Source organism: Phascolarctos cinereus, unplaced genomic scaffold, assembly GCF_003287225.1.
Source record: "Phascolarctos cinereus isolate Bilbo 61053 unplaced genomic scaffold, phaCin_HiC Scaffold_4;HRSCAF=312, whole genome shotgun sequence".
NCBI classification, from domain to species: Eukaryota; Metazoa; Chordata; class Mammalia; order Diprotodontia; family Phascolarctidae; genus Phascolarctos; species Phascolarctos cinereus.
Window position 1 is genome coordinate 491,169,104 of NW_027555847.1, and position 21,166 is coordinate 491,190,269.

At 39.1% G+C, this 21,166-nt stretch overlaps 1 protein-coding gene across 2 annotated transcripts in view; it reads left to right on the top strand.

Annotated features, from left to right (window-relative positions):
• The window catches only part of GAREM1 (GRB2 associated regulator of MAPK1 subtype 1), a 211,104-nt gene extending 190,635 nt beyond the window's left edge, over positions 1-20,469 (top strand). For both annotated transcript variants that reach the window (XM_020992562.2, XM_078153444.1), the window contains 2 exons: positions 12,866-13,032; positions 14,526-20,469. In XM_020992562.2, the coding sequence (XP_020848221.1) occupies positions 12,866-13,032; positions 14,526-15,426 (1,068 nt within the window). In that variant the 3' untranslated portion in view covers positions 15,427-20,469. The remainder of the gene's footprint in view (positions 1-12,865; positions 13,033-14,525) is intronic.
• Positions 20,470-21,166: the final 697 nt, after the last annotated feature.

Genomic DNA, 21,166 nt, shown 5'->3' on the forward strand with positions numbered 1-21,166 from the left:
CTCATTTTACAGATTAGGAAACTGAGACAAAAAGTGACTTGCCAGGGTCATATGGGTAGTAAGTGTCTGAGGCAGGGTTTGAACTAAGAAAGAGCAATATTCCTGACTCCAGGCCCAGCACTCTACCCACTATGCCATCTAGCTGCCCTAATTGACTTGAAGAAGTTAAAAATATCTAGAAAAAACTATCACATCTTGAGTTATTCTGGCCTTCGCTTCCCATTAGCTCTGAAGGCAGCTTGGTCCAGTGCAAAGAGTGCTTGGATTGAAGTCACAACAGTTGGGATCTGACATCAGCTCTTCCGCTTACTCCCTTTGTGATGTGAACAAATCACTTAACTTCTCTGGACTTCAAATTCCTCATGTATAAATCTTAGAGAGGTTCTATCAGATGGTCTGTAAGATCTTTTCCAGCTCTGAGTATACGATACTGCATGGTATCCATTAGCTTCTTCTGTAAAAACATCCTCTCTCTTAAAAATACACTGACCTCTGCGTGAGTGTGATGAAATCATTGCTATTCAAAGATAAAACATCTGGGTTTCTTTTTATCTACACATTTCTCTATCTACATCCTAAGCAGATTAATTATTTTTGAAGCCTAAAAGACAGTGTGCTTGGCAGAAGAATTATCTTTTTTGGCCCTGTTGAATTTACTTTAATGTGACTTTGTAGCTACCTATTATGGAAGATCTCTTCTAAGTCCTGTTATCTTTAAAAGAATATAATCTTTTATGGTCAGAGCACGTATTTCCTTCTTTAAAAGAATTATTCCTTTAAAAAAAACTTCTCCCTCAGTTATCCAAAAAGGTTTTTTTTTGGGGGGGGCAACAAACTCTTATTCCCTTTTTTGTGAAGATAGAATTATGAAATAACTACTGTTTCCCCAGAATTGGTTCAGATGAGCCTGAACTAACATAATATATAATATGCCTAACTTATTTTGTAGCTATTTTTGGGGGGGAGGGGTGCAGTTGGGGTTAAGTGTCTTGCCCAGGGTCACATAGCTAGTAAGTGTCAAGTGTTTGGTCTGAGGCCGGATTTGAACTCAGGTCCTCCTGACGTCAGGGCCAGTGCTCTATCCACTGCGCCACCTGCCCCTGTAGCTATTTTTTTTAACTTGCACATTTTGCACAGGGTGCCTTGGGATCAGGGTTTCTTTGTTTGTTGTAGGTAGATTTTTCTAATGGTTTGTGTTTTGGCTTTTTGAACTTTTTAGGGGTGGGATGAGAATGGGTCTCCCTATTTTGCCCAAGTTGAAAGTATAGCAGCCACTCATGGGCCCAGTTCTGTAGCTGGTCAGCATGGAAGCTGTAGTGGTCTGACCACTCCCCGGCAACCTGGTGGCCCTCCATTTCCTGGGGCTCTACCATATTGGTTCCAGACTAAGTGAAGCCGTCTGATCGGTTTTAGCCTCACTGCAGTTCAGAACTTCCAGACTCAAGAAATCCACCAGCCTCACCCTCCCCAGTCACAGAGATTAAAGATATGTGACAGTTTTGGCCAATTTCTTAAACAAATTCACTAAAATTCCATCAGTTCTAATCAGATGGTCACTTTTTCCATTTTATAAATCATTTTCATTCTGTTTCATGATCTCAATTTTCTTGCTTTTGGCTATCATTTGAAATACAGGCAGTTCTACTATAACTCAACTTAAGGATGTACAAGTTCTCAAAAGGCATCCCACTTTGTAAAATTGAACAATAAAAACCACAGGGTTTATGAGGAAAATGAGGTCAGGGACACAACACTCAAAAACTTTGTCATTGACCAGTTTAAAAGATAGGAACCTATCCTCCTATTGGTTTTAATTTTTACTTATAACTTCACTAATCTGAAAATATGTTTAATGGGTATGTAAATGTAAAGCCTATATCAGATTGTGCGTCATCTTGGGGAGGGTGGAGGGGAGGAAAAAGGAGAAAAATTTTCAACTCAAAGGCATATGGAAAAAAAAATAAATAAAATTTTTAAAAAAAGATAGGAACCCAATAAAAGTGGCAGGACAGTTTAATAAATGTTAGATTATTAAGAGATATATAAACATTACAGTGAAGAGTGGTGTCATCAGCTTCAGACCACTGCTCGACCTGCACCTTGGTTTCTATAGCCGAGGGTACGCAGAGAGGATGTGGGTTTGGAGCAACCCTCCTCTGCCCACAGCCCTTACTGCCCCCGAAGGCATACAACAAATATGGCACTTGACCTTGACAAAGCCCTGAAGTTGAATTTCAGGTACCCTCTCCTCTACTAGCTGTCAGTGGGAACAAGAATCTCTTCTAACTCTAAGCCACTGAGGCTAGCTTCAGCAGGGCCCCAGGACAGAAAATCATGAAAGATTGGGAAGAGAATCATTAGAGAAGGGAATGAAAGAAGTTGTGGTGATTATAATACATTTTAGGACTCTATACTTGACAGCAGTGATGACCTTTAAACATAGAAAACTTCATATTCACCCCAAAAGGACATGTTTTGGGTTGAGCATTGGTTTACAAAATAATATTTACAAAAGAAATCACCATAGGGCTCTACTAATTAGTATTAGTCATTAGGATATTAATAATTAGGATATTCACATTTAAAATGGTTTGCATATAATTTTTCAAGAATACAGCCATTATGTAAATATATTTCTATATGCTTTTTGGTCGGAAAACTAAAAGAATGGGACAGTTTGAAAATTTTGAAGCTTATACTAGATTCTTTGCTGCCCACCTTTAAAAAAAATCCTCTATGCTGATGAACTATTACGTGTCTTTCATGTTAATTAACATCTTTTGAGGAAAAGAGTGTTAATTAAAATACTGAGTTTAATCTATGGGTAGATTCTTTCTTGAACTAAACTATTAGACACTATCAGCAAACATATATGCATGCGTAAATGCATCTGCCATTGGGTAAAGGCTTTTTTTCAGAAAATCTTATGATTTTTCAGAATTCTAGCAATAGAATTCTTTCTTGCATATCTCTGGTGGTTCTCCCCTCCCCCCATTTTTAATGGCATATTCTCCCTGTTGACACTATGGCAATATCCTTGTCCCTGCCTGCCTAGAGTTTAAACAACTACTTCTTTTCAGAACCAGCTGATGTTCATGTTTCCCAATTGGTGACTGCCTGCTCCCTCCCACTTGCCTCTCTTGCCGGAGGCTTGGAATATTGGAGTCCATTTCAGAGCCAGGTCTGTGTTAGGTCCTTGTCTTTAATGTATAAAACTGGAAAAATAAAAATTAAATGTGTCTGAGAAGTCACAAGATTTTTGACTCTTCGATTCTTATCTGTTCTTTGCCAATTAATAGAAGTTCATTTTATTGCTATATCATTGCTCTGAACCTTTAATTTTTTTTCTGTGACTGAAAACATCCACTTATGGCTACTTGACGGGGTTGTGAACTTTTTGTATAAAAGCCCCTTTTATAAATAGGATTTCTTAAGGCTCTAATGATTTTGTTATGGGGGTGGGGGTTGGGGGGTGGATAGCAGGGAGGAGAGGAGAATGGAATCAGGGACCTAAGATCCAGAGCCAGAGAACTTTGAGAGCAAAGTGAGGAAGTTTAGTGAAACACAATTATAAGACTATTAGATAATTAACAACAATTATAATAATAACTAGCATTTGTATAGCATGTTAAGGTTTACAAAACACTAAATATATGTTCTCTTATTATTGTTCCGCAGAGGAGGCATAATCTGATGTAGATAGAACAAATAAATAACTATCAGCATAGATACTAAATGATACTTTTCAATATTTAGAGGTAATCCACATTTCAAAACAAAATGGTCTTTTTATTTCTTTTGGGGGAGAAGGTAGAAGGCAGTGTAGTACAAGGAAAGAAAATGGTTTTGGAGTCAGAAGTGAGGTCAGATCCCTAGTCTGACACTTGCTGCCCTTGTGAGGGTAGCCCTCAGTTTCCTTATATCCAGGTACCAGAGATGTAAATTCAATGAATGAAATGTTACATACTTTGAAAAAGCTTACGTTCTAAAAATAAATAAAAATTTTTAAAAAATAACAAGAAGCTTACATTCTTACAGGGAAGATGACAAGAACATATAAAAGTACATGCAGAATAAATATAAAGAGAATAAACACAAATAAATCCAAAGTAGTTAAGTACAAGGTAGCTTGGGAGGAAGGATCTGGAAAGACTGCATGCGGATCCTTTGAAAGATGAGAGTGTTGCACTAGACAATCTCTGAAGCCTCTTCCAGTTCTGTGTCTGTGATCCCATCATAAGTGGTCTCCCCAGGTAGTAGTAATCTAAAATTCATGCCAAGAAATTTTGCCCTTTTTAGCAAATATCTGTTTTTTGTTCAGTTTTTCAGCCATGTCTAATTCTTCATGATCCCATTTGGGGTTTTCTTGGCAAAGATACTAGATCGTGATTTGCCATTTCCTTCTCCTAGTCACTTTACAGATGAGGAAACTGAAGCAAATAGGGTTAAGTGACTTGCCTAGGGTCACATAGGTAGTAAGCGTCTGAGGTCACATTTGAACTCAAGATTTTCCTGACCCCATACCCAGCAGTCTATCCGCTGCGCCACGTAGCTGCTCAAATACCCCTTCCAGGTGTTTTAATGTAAGTAGCTATAAGGTGCTTCTTACAGAATTTCCTAGTTTTGCTCTGAAAAAGTTTAGCCATGTTTTTGTATTCAGTATGTAAGTCTTATCAACAGCCCTTCGTCTAACTACAAAGCATAACAAGTGAATCATGAATGTGCACAGTACGCATACTTTATTAGCTGCGTCTGCATTCAGGAACTTACATGTGTAACAAGGGCTTTTTAACATTTCTGCCGGTTTGGCTCATTTTTGTGGTTAGTGACTCCATTAAAAACAGCATTGAGCAAACACAGTTATGAAATTGAAACGCTTTTTTCCCCAGAAAGGAAGTTTGAAGCCTGTTCAGCAAAGACTGTTTCATAGTAAGTGCTGTGTTTACCTTTCTTAAACTGTTTCTTTAATCCAGGAAGTGAAGGACAGTCTGTGAGGGTGTCATTTCTTTCCACAGCAGAAAAATTCAGAAGTTCCAAGAAAAGGAGGGCTCATTGCAAAATTTAAACCCTTCTCACTCCACATGGTCAGTGTTTTCATTCCCACTTTTCCTTTGTGCCTTTTCCTGGGTTGTAATCATGAGCAAGCATCTGTATGGAGGAAATGGAACCTTTGCAGATCATCAGAAATGTAGTTTTTTGTTCAATTTACTCATAGGTGATCAAATTAGAATATATTCTGAGGATCTGTCCAGTGTTTGCCCTCAAATCATAAAATTATGCATGTACATGTAAACACTTGTCTAGAGTCTACAGCAATGCCAAAAAAAAAAAAAAAGATGAGCTTAGGAAATCCTTTGTGTACTTTGTCCTCAATTTCAGAATACAAATTCAGGTTATCTGTCTGTCAGGGGTACTCTTCCAAGTATTGTATCACTGTTTTTATTGTGAGCTCACCATGTAGATGCTAAGCAAAGAAGAAAATGTAAGCTTCTTGGGGCAGGGACAGTTTGATTTTTGTCTCCATATCTCCAGCACCAGCACAGTGTATGGCACATAGGAGGCACTTAAAAATTGCTTGTTGATTGAATGATTAAAGTGAAAATGAGGCTAATTCTTCTCCAGAAGTAGGCTAGAAAACGACTTTTCATCCAGTAACTGAATGCCTAGAACATATGCTCAAAAGTACATAAAACATAACTAATCTGTGGTTGAGATCACTGGATTGCTGCCTGTAGCTTTGAAGTTCCAGCTGAAAACCTGTGGTCAATCATTTAATCTGTAAACATTTATTAAGCTCCACTGGCTATGTGAAGATAAAAGCAAAAACAGCCCATGCCTTCAGGGAATTTACAGTCTAGCCTACAGAAATAAACAGCCTTTTCATTCATTCTCACACACACACACACACACACACACACACACACCATTTAGAAAAGGAAGCAGAAGCATTAAGAAAAGGCTCTTAAAAGTGGCACTTAAACTGAGCCTCAGATAAAACTAGGAATTCTGAGAGACAGAGGTAAGGAGGGAGTGCATTCCAGGCATGGGAAACAGCCTGGGAGTTGGAGTGGCACATTTGAGAAGTGGTAAGGAGGACAGTTGGTCTTTTCCCGTCTTCTCATTATATAGCCAAAGTATTTAAGCTTCAGTATTTGAATTTCCAATGAATATCCTGAATTAATTTCTTTTAAGTATGGACTGATTTGATCTCCTTGCTGTCCAAGGGATTTTCAAAAGTCTTCTCCAGCACCACAATCTGAAAACATCAGTTCTGCCATGTTCAGTTTTCTGTATAGTTTAACTCTTACAACCATACATTACTACTCTAAAAACCATAGCTTTGACTCTATGAAACTTTGTCAGCAAGATGATGTCTCTTCTTTTTAGTATGCTGTCCAGATTTACATAGCTTTCCTTCCAAGGAACAAATGTCTTTTTATTTCATGTGTGTGGTTCCCATCTGTGGTGATCTTTGAGCCCACGAATAGAAAATCTGATGTTGCTTCCGTTTCTTCTTACATTTTTTTTGTTTGTTTAATGTTAAGCTTTAAGCCAGCTTTTATCCTCTCCTCTTTCACTCTTATCAAGAGGCTTCTTAATTCCTCTACACTTTTTGCCTTCAGAGTGGTATCATCTACATATCTGAGATTGTTGCTGTTTCTCCCAGCGACCTTAATTCCAGCTTTTGATTCATCCAGCCTGGAATTTTGCATGAGGTACTCTGCATGTAAGTTAAATAGATAAGGTTACAATGTACAGTCTTGTTGTACTCCTTTTCCAATCTTAATTGTTCCACGTTGTTCTATAGTTGCTTCTTGGCCCACAAACAGGTTTCTCAAGAGTCAAATAAGATGATCTGATACTCCCATCTCTTTGAGAGTTTGACATATTTTGTTGTGATCTACACATTCAAAGACTTTTGTATAGGCAGTGAAGAAGAAGTAGATTTTTTTCCCCCTGAAACTCCCTTGCTTTCTCCATAATCCAGCAAATGACATTGGCAATTTGATCTTTAGCTCCTCTGCCTCTTTGAAAACCAGCCTGTTCTTCTGGTAATTCTTGGTTCACATGTTACTGAAGCCTAGCTAGCAGAATCTTAAGCATAACCTTGCTAGCATGTGATATGAGCACAGTTGTTCAGTAATTTGAACATTCTTTGGCATTTTCCTTCTTTCGGGTTGGGACATAAACTGGTCTTTATCAATTCAGTGGACACTGTTGAGTTTTCCAAATTTGCTGGCATATTGAGTGCAACACTTTAACAGCATTATGTTTTAGGATTTTAAATAGCTCAGCTGAAATTCTGTCACTTCCATTATTCCAGTATTCCATATTGTTAGTAATGCTTCCTAAGGCCCACTTCACCTCATTCTCCAGGATGTCTGGCTCTAGATCAGTAACTACACCGCTGTAGTTATTGGTGGTGTTAAGATCTTTCTTGTATAGTTCTTTTATGTATTTTTGTCACCTCTTCTTTTCTGTTAAGTCCCTACCATTTATGTCTTTTATCATGCCCATTTTTGTATGAAACATTCCCTTGATAACTCTGATTTTCTTGAAAAGATTTCTTGTCTTTCCCATTTTGTTTTCTGCTACTTCTTTGCATTTCTCCTTCTTAGTTCTCCTTGCTATTCTCTGGAATTCTGTATTCAGTTGGGTATATCTTTCCCTTTCTCTTTTACCTTGGCTTTTCCTTCTTTCCTCAGCCTTTTGTAAAGCCTCATCAGACAGCCATTGTGCTTTCTTGCTCTTTTTTTTTTTGGTGCTGCCTCCTATACAGTATTGTAAACCTCTTTCCGTAGTTCTTCAGGCACTCTAGAAGATTAAATTCTTTAAATCTGTTCATCACTTTCATTTCATATTCGTAAGGGATGTTATTTAGGTTATATGTATGTAGTCTGATGGTTTTCCCCACTTTCTTCAATTTAAGCCTGAATTTTGCAATAAGCTCAGGACCACAATTGGCTCCAGGTCTTGTTTTAACTGACTTATTTCAAGTTTGAGCTTTTCCATCTTTGGCTGCAATGTATATAATCAATCTGATTTTTATATTGACCATCTGGTGATATCCATGTGTCGAGTCTCCTTTTACGTTGTTGGAAAAAAGTATTTGCTATGACCAGCATGTTATCTTGACCAAACTCTGTTAGTCTCTGCCCTGCTTCATTTTGTACTCCAAGGCCAAACTTGCCTGTTATTCCAATTATCTTTTGATTTCCTACTTTAGCATTCCAATCCCCTATGATGAATGTGACATCTTTTTTTGTGTTATTTTTAGAAAGATTTTGTGGGTCTTCATAGAAGTGATCAACTTTGGACTCTTTGGCCTCAGTGGTTAAAGTATAGACTTATATTATTGCGATTTTGAATGGTTTGCCTTGGATTCAAACATATCATTTAGTCATTTTCAAAATTATACCCCAGTACTGCTTTTCTCACCCTTTTATTGACTACAGGGGTTATGACATTTCTTCTTGCCCACAGTAGTATATGTAGTGATCATCTGAACTAAATTCAGCCATTGCCATCCATTTAAATACACCGACACCCAGATGTCAATGTAATCTTTCCATCTCCTATTTGACTGCTTCCAGCTTATCTTGGTTCGTAGATCTTACAGTCCGGGTCCCTACATAATACTGATCTTTACAGTTTTGGACTTTATTTCATCATCAGATGCATCCACAGCTGAGCTTCCTTTTGTCTTTGGCTCAGCCGCTTCATTCATACTGGAGTACTTGTAGTTGTCCTCCACTCTTCCCCAATAGTGTATTGGACACCTTCTGACCTGAGGGACTCATCTTCCAGTGTCATCTCTTTGATCATTTTAGTGCTGTCCATGGGGTGTTCTTGGCAAAGATCCTGGAGGGGTTTGCCATTTTCTTCTCCAGTGGATCACCTTCAGTCAGAACTCTCCACCCCTGTCCATCTTAGATAACCCTGCCTGGCATAGTGTATGATTTTATTAAGTTATAGAAGCCCCTTGGCCACAATAAAGTGGTGTGAAACATCCCCTCCCAACCCCATCCTCACCCTCACCCCCATCCCCGGACCCTTGCTTAGTAGGTGGATACAGTGGATGATAGTGGGCATTAAGGATGGAAAAGTTCAAATTATAGAGGAATGTGAGTGTAAAATAGAAAAAGGAGTTTGTACTGTAGCCTGTGATCAGCAGTGAGCTACTAAAGGTCTTAGAACAAAGGAGTGACATAGTGAAAGCTACATATCTGAGTTAAACAATGCGCCAAAATTGTAATGCTAGGGAAAATTACATTGAATAGGAAAACTTGGAGAGGAATCTGGGGGCAGGTAAATTAACCTCCCTGGAATTGCCTTTTGTGTCCCGATTAATGACACTGCTTGGAAGCAGGAGAAGCAAAGATACCAGGGGCTCTTTCTTATCTCTCTGAGTCAACAGCTAGGTAAGAAAGATGGATAGATAGCCAGCTGGACCTGGAGTCCGGAAGACCTGAGTTCAAATCCCTCCTCAGAAACTTAGTAACTGTGTGATCCTGGGCAGTCATTTCACTTCTGTCTACCTCAGTGTTCTCATCTGTAAAATGGGGATAATAATAGCACCTACCTCCCAAGGTCGTCGTGAGGCTAAAACAAGATGATATTTGTAAAGCCCTTTACAAATTTTAAAGCACTATTTAGATGCCAGCTAGCTGAGCTAGTAACAGGACCACCCTCCTTTCTAACTAGACCATGCACATTTCCATACCATATTAAATGAGGGCCTCCTGAGATCTGGCTTGGGATGGCAGCATTCTCTCCCCAATCAGAAATGATTGCTTGTTTTATACTTAGCAGTGCAAAATTATTTCCAATCATAAACATACCTCTAGGTCCTTGCCTTATGCATTTTAACCTTTGCTGTTATAATGAGGCAGGGAAAATGGATACCACGGTAAAGGAGCTCTCAGATACATTTTAATGTTCCTTTTAACTGCATTTTTTCCTTATGGGCATTTCCTGTAATTGAAGAGAATATGAATGTGATTTGCTTTATGACTCAGGTTATTTAGGGGATCCCAATTGTACTATCATAGATAGGGTGCTAGATTTAGGCTAAAAGAGATTTCAAAAGTAATTTGGTCTGGTCCCTTTGTTTTATGGATTGGGTAAAAGCACCTACTATGTGCTGGGCACTGTGTTAATCTCTGAGAATTCAAAAAGAGACAAAAACTCAGAGAAGTTAAACTGGGATTTGAGGCTGTGACCTTTGGCTCATTCTGCAATACAGTGACTAGAAGTACCCATTGGCACAGGGGAGGACAGGTAGAGGATGTCTCTTCTTTGTCCTCCCTTGCTCCTTACTCACCCAGCAAACTGTGCAGTAATCCCCTCCACAGGTTTCCAGTAGCCCTTCTACCCAAAGAAGGGCATGCTTGGCCATCCAAGAGAAGGAGGTAGACAAATCAAACCCTAAGTCTTTTTCAAAGTCACTGACATTGGTGAGAAGGACAGCTTGAAGGAAGTGACTGTAGCAACTTTTTCTATACTTCTGTTGTTGTTCGGTCTTTTCTGAACCCACTTGGGGTGTTCTTGGCAAAGATATTCAAGTAGGGTTGCCATTTCCTTCTGAGGAAACTGAGACAAATAGGGTTGAGAGACTTACCCAGCATCACACAACTGGTGTCTGAGGTCACATTTGAACTCTGTTCTTCTTGTCTCCAGGCCAGGCACTCTATCCCTGTGCCACCTAGCTGCCCTCTTCTGTATTAGCACAACAAAATAGCCTACTTGCTGTGACTTATGTTGGCTGAAACGTTCCTTGTAAAGTTCCTTAAAATTTAGCCTCCCTTTGGAAATAAATCCTATTTTAGAGTTAATGCCCAATTTCAGAGCTTCCTTGAATAAGCAGATACATTTTTCATAATGTATTCCCCCTCCCCTACCCTCTCCTCCAGTCTGAAAAGTGACTAACTATTAATAGTCCACTGGTGGAGGGTGGAGTCCCTTTGTACCTCTATTTCCTTATCTGTAAAATGAGGAAGTTGGAGTGGGTAACCTCTAAGGTTGATTCCTAGAACCTGTGACTCTAAAATTGGTGTGTCTGGCTGGCTATCTCAGAATAGATAAGACCATTAAGTAAATTAGGGGAAAGATGACTTGCCTGTTATGTAGGCTTCCTGGTAATTCAGAGTTACTTGAAAAGGGGGGGGGGGGAACAAAACAATCAGAACCCCAAAGTGGGCTGAAAGTCAGACTCTGATTTACCATGGAGGCCTTTGTGTGAAAAATTCTTCCTACTTTTTTCAGTCCAAGAATCCCGCCCCAATCAGTCTGCCTGCCTCACGGTTCTCTCTCCGATTTATCTTCCACACTGCTGCCAAAGTGACTTTTTAAAAGCTGAGGTCTGACCATATCACTCCCCTGCTCAGTGAGCTCCAGTGGTTCCCTTTTTAGTTCTAGGATTAAATGTAAAGGCAAAGGCCTCTTTTTAGCTTCTAAAGCTCTTTACTGTTCTTTAATATGATGTTTAAAGCCCTTCACAACTGAGGTCCTACCTGCCTTGTTGATTGATATTGATTGATTCTAAGACCCCAAGGCAGGCACCTCGACTCAGTCATCACAGAATTTTAAAACCGTACAATAGGCCTTAGAGAGCAATTATTTCAGGCCTTTTTTATTTGACAGATGAGAGAGCTCAGAGACTTGCCTCTGAGGTTGTACAAGTAAGTGACAAAGTTAGACAGGAACCCCAGTTCCTCCTGATTCCCAGTCCAGTGACTTCTTCATAAGGGGCACTTATAACCGAAGCAAACAAACAAAAAAAAGAGGGGTTGGTAGTGGTGGAATTGGTGGAACAGCAGAAGAGAAAGTCCCTGATGAGCTGCTGAGGGGGAGAATATCTGTGGCTTTGAGAATCTTGACTTACCTTTCCAGCCTTACCTTTTTCACTGCGAAGGTAGAGCTTTAAATATTAACATTTGAAATAATTTTCATTCTCCTACGGGTGAACACCTGGGAGCTGCTTTAGCAGAAGGATGGGGCTGCTCTGCAGGCAGGCTTGGCAATTCCATGATATTACCCCCTGTATTCCTTTTTCATTTATTTATCTATTAACTGTGCTGTGGATTGTGTACTCCTGTGTCTCTGGAGTTAGAGTACAGGAACAGAACCAGGCATAAACCTCCCCCTGCTGTCTGAATGAGACAATTACAGTTAAAGTATTCTTGACCTAAAAAATTGACTTCTAGGAGAGCACTGTGTGGATGAGCAGTGTGAAGATGGCAGCTGGAACCCAGGCCCACTTCACGTGTCAGCCAGTCTCACATGAAGATCAGGGAGGGGTTATGAATGCTTACGGCCTGGCATTTGCAAGAAAGCCCATTTTTTGATGCAGAGGGCTATCTTAGTGTTGCATCTCAAAACCAGAGTTTAGCCTAGGATCAAGAAGATGTATATTCTTTTCTAAAATCTGAATCATTTCAAGGGAGTTGGCACCAGGGAATGAATACAGTAACAGTATGAGAGCTTCAGCTAATCTTGTATAAATGTCATGTTAGCCTTATATCCTTTTCTCTTTGTAATCTTTCACTTTTTGCTAGCTTTTCATCCAAAGTTATTTAAAAGTTACTTAAACATTTTGCCTGCAGTATTTGGACAATTACCAGTACTCATTAAACCACTTCTATCAAAACCAGTCTGTCCTTGAATGCATTTGACAGGTACCTGATAACTATCTTTAGCAGAATGTATTAGCTAACAGTTGTGAGTGCCAGGCCTTCCCTGGTTCCCTCCCTTTCTTATTCCATTATTTTTAAGAGGAAAGAGTTAACACAACAGTCTCACACCAGCACCTAGAGGTGTTGTCCAGTTCTGTTGCTAACCTGGAGTATTTATTCTCTTTTTCTAGGTCAGGGAAGAATGCCGACTGTTGAATGCACCACCTGTTCCACCCAGAAGTGCAAAACCTTCGTCTACAAGTCCGTCCATTCCTCCTCGATCAGCTAAACCAGTCAGGCAACAGACACGTTCTCCCAGCCCCACCCTGTCCTACTATTCTTCCGGGCTGCACAACATGTAAGTGTTGGCGCTGAGAGGTATCCCTAGTAAGCACCATTCAACATGGTTCTTCCAGTCATCTGGTCTGTGAACTTAAAAGGGAATGAAGAATCAAGAGGCAAAATGTTCTGAAAGGAATTTGGGAGTAAAATTATGTAAAGGATGATCTTTTGAACCAACTTTTGAAATGTGGCATTTTAGGGCTGAGCCAGTATCCCAAGAAGAGAGAAAAACATAATTCATCTTTGAGAAACTCAGTGTTAAATTATTAAGGATTATACTCTCCTCCTGTAAAAGGAAATGATATACCCTATGATTGAAAAGGGTTAACTGGATACTCAGTGGAAGTAACTAATAGAGGTTGGAACAGTAAAGGCAGTAGGAAAGCATAGATGATCTCAAACCAATGCCTTTTTTTTTTCATTCATTCAGCAAGCATTTAGTAAATGCCTGTTTTGTGTAAAGGACTATGTTAGGTTCTGGGAGGCACCCAAGACTTAGATAACATGTGTACCCTCATTTCTTTCCTTTATAGTTACTATCGGTAATAACCACAGATTTATAAAGTTCTGAAGCCTTAAAGGTCCCCTAGTATAACCTCAGTTGTACTAAGCCCGGTTTATAGGAATGTTCTTCCCCGCGTGCTTAAGATGTAGTCATCAGACTGTACCTGAATACATAAGTGAAGAGAAGCTCACTACTTTGTGAGGGAGCCTATTTCATTTATGGACAGCTGTAACTATTAGGAAGTACTTGCTTGAGTCAGGCCAGAATTTGCCTCTGTAGCTTCCGCTGACTTCTCTTCTGTAATATCTTGCTCCTGCATCCACATACCAGCTCCCTCAAATAGGTAAAGCATGTGTTTCTTGTGCTTGTATTTTCCCCACCTGATAATCTGTATTTTTTCCACTGTTCTCAGGGAACATGGCTTCCAAACCCTTCTTGGTTTATTTACCCTTTTAACACATACTCCAATGGGTCTGTGTCCCTATTAAAATTCAAATAAAGCAGTAGTTTTCAGAACTGAACATAACATCCCAAATGCTAATCTCCTTTAGGTTTTAAAGGAAAACCCTACTTAAAAATGCTCTCCGTCATTCTAGGTCCTAAATCTCTGTTGTTAAGATAAACTAGTTTTCAATGAATTGTTTCAAGTGCGGAGGATTCTTTCTTCCCCCAGAGGTAGTGCTGGGATGAGGTGGGGTTGAGGGGCCAGGGAATATGGGTTAATGTGATGTTCTACTGATATTTAGCTAACACTGTTAACATTTTTCAAAACCTAACATTTAGAAGTCTGAGGTGAATGAGTGGTTTATTATGAGAAATACCCTTAAGAGTTTTCCCTAATTCTTTTTTTAGTTTATAATCAGTGTCTCTGGATAGTGATACCTTTGGGCTTAGCACAGTGCTTGGCACATAGTAGGTACTTAATACATGTTGATTAATTGATTGATTGATTAGGAACCCTTTTTTGCTAACTTCCCCTTCTGTCTATCTTTGCTTTTAAACAGTGTCACTGAGAGTGACCCAATGAGTCCTTCAGAAAGTGCTTCCGTTTCGTGCTATCCGTGTAATAGGATGAAGACTGAATCTCTGGAACCTAGCAGATCTCCCTTTGGAAGCCCCACTGCTGAAACTCTGCCCTCTAGACTATCATGGCCTAGCCATTTCTTGGGAGCAACAGAGAGTGAGAACAGGAATGACTTCCTATTGGATCCGAGCAAAAGTTATAGTTACCCTAGGCAGAAGACACCAGGCACACCAAAAAGAAACTGTCCAGCCGCTTTTGATTTTGAAGGGTGTGACCTCTATGCGGGCTCCACCCAGTCAGGTCCAGCAGAGTTGACAGGTGGGATGTCTGGCTGTCCTAAGTCAGCCAGTTACTCTTTAGAGTGCACGGATGAGAAGACCCTAGCGACAAGCCCGGCTAAACAGAGTCATTCATGCCCAGCCTTACCCCCAAGAGCACCCAAACTAACTGAGGAGAAACTGGCCCCAGAATCGTTTCCTTTGCCTCTGAAAATTGATGGTGCTGAGGAAGATCCTAAACCTGCCTCACCAGACCTCTCAGAGGATCAGTATTTTGTTAAAAAAGGCACACAAGACATTTTCTCCATTTCTTATCCTTTTTCCTCACCCCTTCATCTCCAGTTAGCGCCAAGATCTTGTGGTGATGGTTCCCCATGGCAACCGCCCACCGACCTGTCAGGACTTTCTATAGAGGAAGTGTCCAAATCACTGCGGTTCATTGGTTTGTCAGAAGATGTCATCTCATTCTTTGTTACTGAAAAGATCGATGGGAATTTGCTAGTCCAGCTAACTGAAGAGATCCTCTCAGAGGACTTCAAGCTTAGCAAACTCCAGGTGAAGAAAATACTACAGTTTATTAATGGCTGGCGGCCCAAGATATAGTCCAGAAGCCCATCTGGCACTGAATAAAACTGATGGATTGATGTGCTAGAAAGGGTAGGGCTTGGTACATAATTTCATTATTATTAATTTTTTTTTGCACTAAAACCCCTCTGTAAATAGTGGTAGAAACTTTTACTATGCAGATTAAGTTTTTAGATGGTGAACCAGGCTATTTTGTATGTTAATAAAAATGCCGTAGAGAACACTTTAGAGGTGTGCCTTGTACATCGCTCAACACCCAGCAGCTGCTAAAAGAGAAAAGGGAATGTTAGGATGTTTGCCCAGGTAGGTTTATGCTAAGAAGGTGTGATATTTATTATTGAACAGCCAAAGCTGAAAAATGTAAATCCAAAATACCCTTGTGACCAAGAATCCTTTTCTTTGGGGGGTTGACTTCAGATAGTTAACTAGATGCTGTGCTCTGTCTGGTGGCTTGTTTAATGCTCATTCTTTTGATTCTAGTGCCTGAAAATGTTTTAAAGGTGGCTATGCTAATCCTCTGAAAATGAAAATGTTGTATGCTTAGTGCAGTTCTTTGTCAATGTTCTAAAAGTCACATGTTGATAGAATTAGGATATGTTACATGCCCTAAGTAATAATAAACTATGATAATAATAATTTACCTATAACTGCTGCTGCTTTTGCTAAGCAGAGAAAAACTACAATATATACAAATATGCTTCAAAACTACACTCTGAGTCAGATCATTTAAATAATAGTTTAAACTCTCCATCAAGGTATGAGGACTTAGAAATGTCATTTACATGTCATTTACTTTCACAGAAATAACATAGACACAGTGACTGCTAAAAATCCTTGGAACCCTGGGACTCCTGTGTGAAAATTCTTGTACTTCTTAATAAAGAAACCTGAAGCTAGATCAATACAGAATGACTTTATCTTTTCAGTCCATTATAGTTTAGGAGGCAGAAAAGAAATCTTTTGCATCATTGTATCATTATCATTGTGGGATACTGAGGCTTAATGTGCATCCAACTTGGATTCTCATTCTTCTGATAGGGAAAGTTTAGAGACCAGCAGTCTAAATATATTCTCCATATATTTTATGCATTGGTTAATCCCATAAGTCAGAAATGACATTCTTTGTTATCCTGTTGTATTCTCTGGCCCTTCTACCAATTAGAGATGTTTGAAAAAAAAAATCGGTGTCCCAAAAATCTTAGTGCAGTTTTGGATTGTTAGAGCTTAAAACGGAACTAAGATTTTTGGGATGCTCTTTATAGATAAGAAGACATTTTCATTAACTCTTCTATCTGATAAGCCCTTGTGCTTATCATTCAGGAGTTAGCTTTAATATGTGTCATGACAAGGGAGTTGCAATATACTAATATAACAAAAAGAAATAACTCTTGCTTTTCACTCATCTCCTTTTTTTTTTTTCTTCTCCTGAGTATCTGTGCTGACACAGAGGATGGGAGGGGTTTTTGTTTTTTTTGTTTTCCTTTCCTAAAAAGGTCTGCAAAACTCTTTCCTGAAGCTGGAGAATAGAAAAATGTGGAGGATAGAGAGCTGATCTTGGTTCCTCTAACACACATGCTGGCTGTGTGACCTTGACCAAGACACTTAGTTCCTCTCAGTGTTCTAGGCAATTCTTTAAGTCTAGAACTTGTGGAGCAGGTACTGACCTACATTGGTAGAGGGAATTTCTTATCTAGAGCTCCCTAAACCAATAAAATCATGGGTCTGGTTAAGAAAAAGAGGGGGTGGGGGAGACTGACGTATCTTGGAATGATGTTGACTTGTAGCGTCCTATCATTGTGTTGTGCAATTTTATAACCCAACCTGGAAAGGACCTTAAAAGCCATCTAGAGTAATCCTCTAATGGTATAGATTTTTTTAAAAGACCCTAGGAGGTCAAATGACTTGCCTTCAAGTCTTGACTTGACTACACAAGTGGTCAACAATGTATGACTGATAGAATGCCAGCCTTGGCATCAGAAAGATTTGAGTTCAAGTCTCACTTCAGACAAATGTTAGCTTTGTGACCATGGACAAACTGCTTAACCTCTCAATGATATGCAGGCACTCCTCACCCCGACCCCTGTTAACTTTCTAATACTTGAAAGGTACAAGAGAAAGAGCCACTCTATTGGTGAAGAGAGTTTTCACATGCTGGGGGTTACCTACATTGAGGAACTCATAAGGTTCTATCAAAAATTAAACTTTTTAGATCTGTTTCTCTGGAAGGGAAAGAATATAACATAACCCAGGGACTGGAAAGGTTCCTTTTAGCTACACCCTGATGAATCAGTTTTAAGTCTCTTGGCATTTGGCTGCATAGTTCCCCAATTTAGGAAGAAAAGTAGGACTGAGTTTTTGCGAAGTCTTCATTCTGCCCTTACACAAGAGCTCAGCCCTTCTCTTGTTGGTTTGTGTCTGCCTAACCAGAAGTTTCTTAAGAGAAATGATTTATTAAAAATTGTCTTCTGCTCGTCGCTATAAAAATACCTTGGTTCTTGTGGTTGAGGGCAAGAGTAATGTCAAGGTGGTTGACATGAATTCCTCTGAATTTGCTGGATTTGGTGGTAAGGGTACATACTTCTTGAAAAAGATTCTCTCCCTGCACTTCCCCCCTTTCCCAGTCAACTTGAAAAGGAGAATGATTTAAAAAAAAAAAAGACCATGTGATAATGTTTAAAATCGGTAAGGCTAGAAATACTTTTGTAACAAAATTCCATTGTCTCCTGCTAATAATTCACTCCTGTGTGTCTTCTGTTATGGACTCCAGTGTTTCCTTTTTTTTTTTTTTTTAACAGTTATGATAAATCTCTTCTGTCTTATGTAAACCATAAATAAGCATAAGCTATGTTGTCTTCCAAGAGCTACAGTAAGCAACCATAGAGTTTGGTGGCTGTTGTCAACAGTCCTCAGACACCCAGACCAGACAGAGCATGAATAGCTCTGTAAAAGAGTCATAGCTATAACAAGTAACATGGTGCAGAGGCAGAAAGGAAATGATCTTTCATTCTCACCACCAGGATTTTGCCACCAGAACTCAGCGTGTACACATATCCTGACAGAGTAAGGCCTCCTGCTGTCCATCAAGGCCAGGAAAAGTCAGTGAGGCTACCTCATAGCTCAGAAGATTAGGTATTTCCTGTGCACTTGGTGAGGTCCACACAGTAAATGGAAACCAGATACTCATCAGTTATGGGGGAAAGTGTCCCAACTCAGCCCTACAGGCCTTCTTTTGTTTAATAAACTATTAAGTAATCTTTTTGAAATCTTGAAGCAAAGGAGGCTGCACACCCACTAAACTCTTAAATGGAACTAATGTTAGGAGGAAATGTTTCAGATTCTTTCATCCCAGGAGCTCATTGGAAAGCATAGACAACCCTCATAAAATAGGGAAAATTAAATTCATCTGTTTCCAGGCCTCCTCTCAGGCTACTCTTCTTAAACCCAAACTGCCTAACTTCACAGATGGGGAAAACTTACTTGTTTTGCTCTACATTTGACATTCACTTCAATAAAGGTTCTGTTAACTGGTTACCCAGAGCAATCATGTGGAAGGTTTGTTTGTATGGAAGTATAAAAACACAGCAACCACCTACAAAACAGCAACCTTGTGGAAAGTGTTACAAAAAGGGTTTGTGTCAGCCATTTTGCTTTCAGACAACTTTTTATGTGCACCACAGACTAATTCATACCATATTCACCTCTGTACTAGCTGCAAGCTTCCCCCAAGAAGTGGGCATGTATGGCTGTATCAGTGCTCTTGTCTTAAGCATTTTGAGCAGTCAAGAGGCCATTCCTTTTTGTTTTGATTTTAAATTTATTCTGAATATTATGCCAAATAAAATGGCTATATGTGTGTGTGTGTGTGTGTGTGTACATATGTACACTGTATACTGTGTGTATATGTGTATATACACACATACTTTGTGTGCATGTGTATATATATAAGATACAGAAAAAGATTGTACATGAAACCATAGGTCTCTATTATGTATTGCTTGCTTTAATTTTTAAGTTTATAATAAATTTAGCCTGTAGCTACAAGCTTCTTTCTGGCCTGTCTTTTGTCTCAAGAGGCCTTTCCTCATGCTCATGAAGTAGCCTCTGTTTGGGATGACTGACTTCTTGAATGACTGGTAGTCCCAAAGTCAGTGAAGGCATTAGGGTCAGAGTTAGAGCCAATCCCCAAGAGTCTTGACTCCCAAGCTTTTCCTCTGTATAAAGGGATTTTCATCCTCAGACTACCAAAAAAAAAAAAAGCCAAGTATGCTTTTGTGTATGACTTTAAGGAGGTGTCCACCATTAATTAGCTCAACTATTAATGATTTCTTCGTCTTATTAACTTGGTCAATGTTTCAATCTGTTAAGGCCAGCTCATTATGTTCTGAAGAAAAGACAGTGAAAATGCTGATAGGCAAGACTTTACTTTGGAGAGAAGGGGATATTGCTTAGAAATTAGAATGGCAAAATATTATGGCCAAAACATTATAATAAGACTTCAAAACTTGGTGTTTTGAAATTCACCTCATTTAAAGTTTTTAAGTCATAAAAAACTGTGTAAAAATAATATTTGAGTGGTTTCTGTGTTTTTGATGAGTTTTGTATCTTTGCTCTGTAAACTATGGGTTATTAGAGCTCCTTCAGTTAAATTGTCTCCTCTCAGGACTGCAGGGTTTCTTGGCTTACATCCCCATGTAGTGGCATTTCTTGGATAAAAATCTTCCCCCCTCACGCGCATTTCCATGTTAAATTCCCATTTAAAACATTGTGTGAACTTGTCTAAAATTAGAAAGAACTTAGTTGATTATTAGACATTCTAAAGGTCTGGGTGACTTGAATCCAAGAAATGTATTGGTTTTTTTAAAGCATTTTGTAACCATTTTTATATAAGTTCTTTACTTGGAAAACGTGGGTTGTCAACTATAAATTAACAAACACATTCTTTTCAGGAGCATTACCTAATGGACCTGTTTTGTACCTCACGATCAACAGTATCTGAAGTCTAAGTTCATTGTTGAATGATTACAATGATGTCCATCAATAAAAGGAACTTTGTTAAAATTGCTTTTTTTTTTGCACTTACTCTTCTGTGTAATGCTTCTTGTATAGAAAAGAGTTTAGTTGATATGCTATAAAATTTTAAATATCTTGGACAACTGGAGATGGAGAAACTGAAAGAATTCTGCCATTGGAAATCCATCAAAGTTTGTGGGAAGGATTCTGGAAAATACTGGCAAGAATTACAATATTCTATGAATCAATAAAGAAGCCACTCACCTGACAGGTTTAAAAGAGACTACGGTGGCTTTCGAAGAAAACTTGGTAGCTTTGTCTTCAACTAAAAGGTGATAGCCAAGAACCAGACTGGATATTTGTCTTCTCAGACCAGAATTTGAGAAGACAAATAGATCCAAGCATTAAAAAGGGAGTGTATGAGGAGGAGCAAAAGGTAGTGATGCCAATGGAATTGATAAAATCCAGAAACTTTCAAGGCAACTGGATGGCATAGTGGATGGAGCTAGGTATCACAGTTGGATTTAGGATCAGGAAGATCTGAGTCCAAATCCTGCGTCAGAGACTGAGGCATGTGATTCTGGGCAAGTTTTCTCATCTTTGAAATGGGAATAAGAACAGCACCTACCTCCTAGAGTTGTAAAGATCAAATGAGATAGTGTGTAAAGTGATTTGCAAACTTTATGACACTATACATAGGTTAGATATTATTTCAGGCAAATAGTTGTTCCCTTTGAGAAAAAAGTGT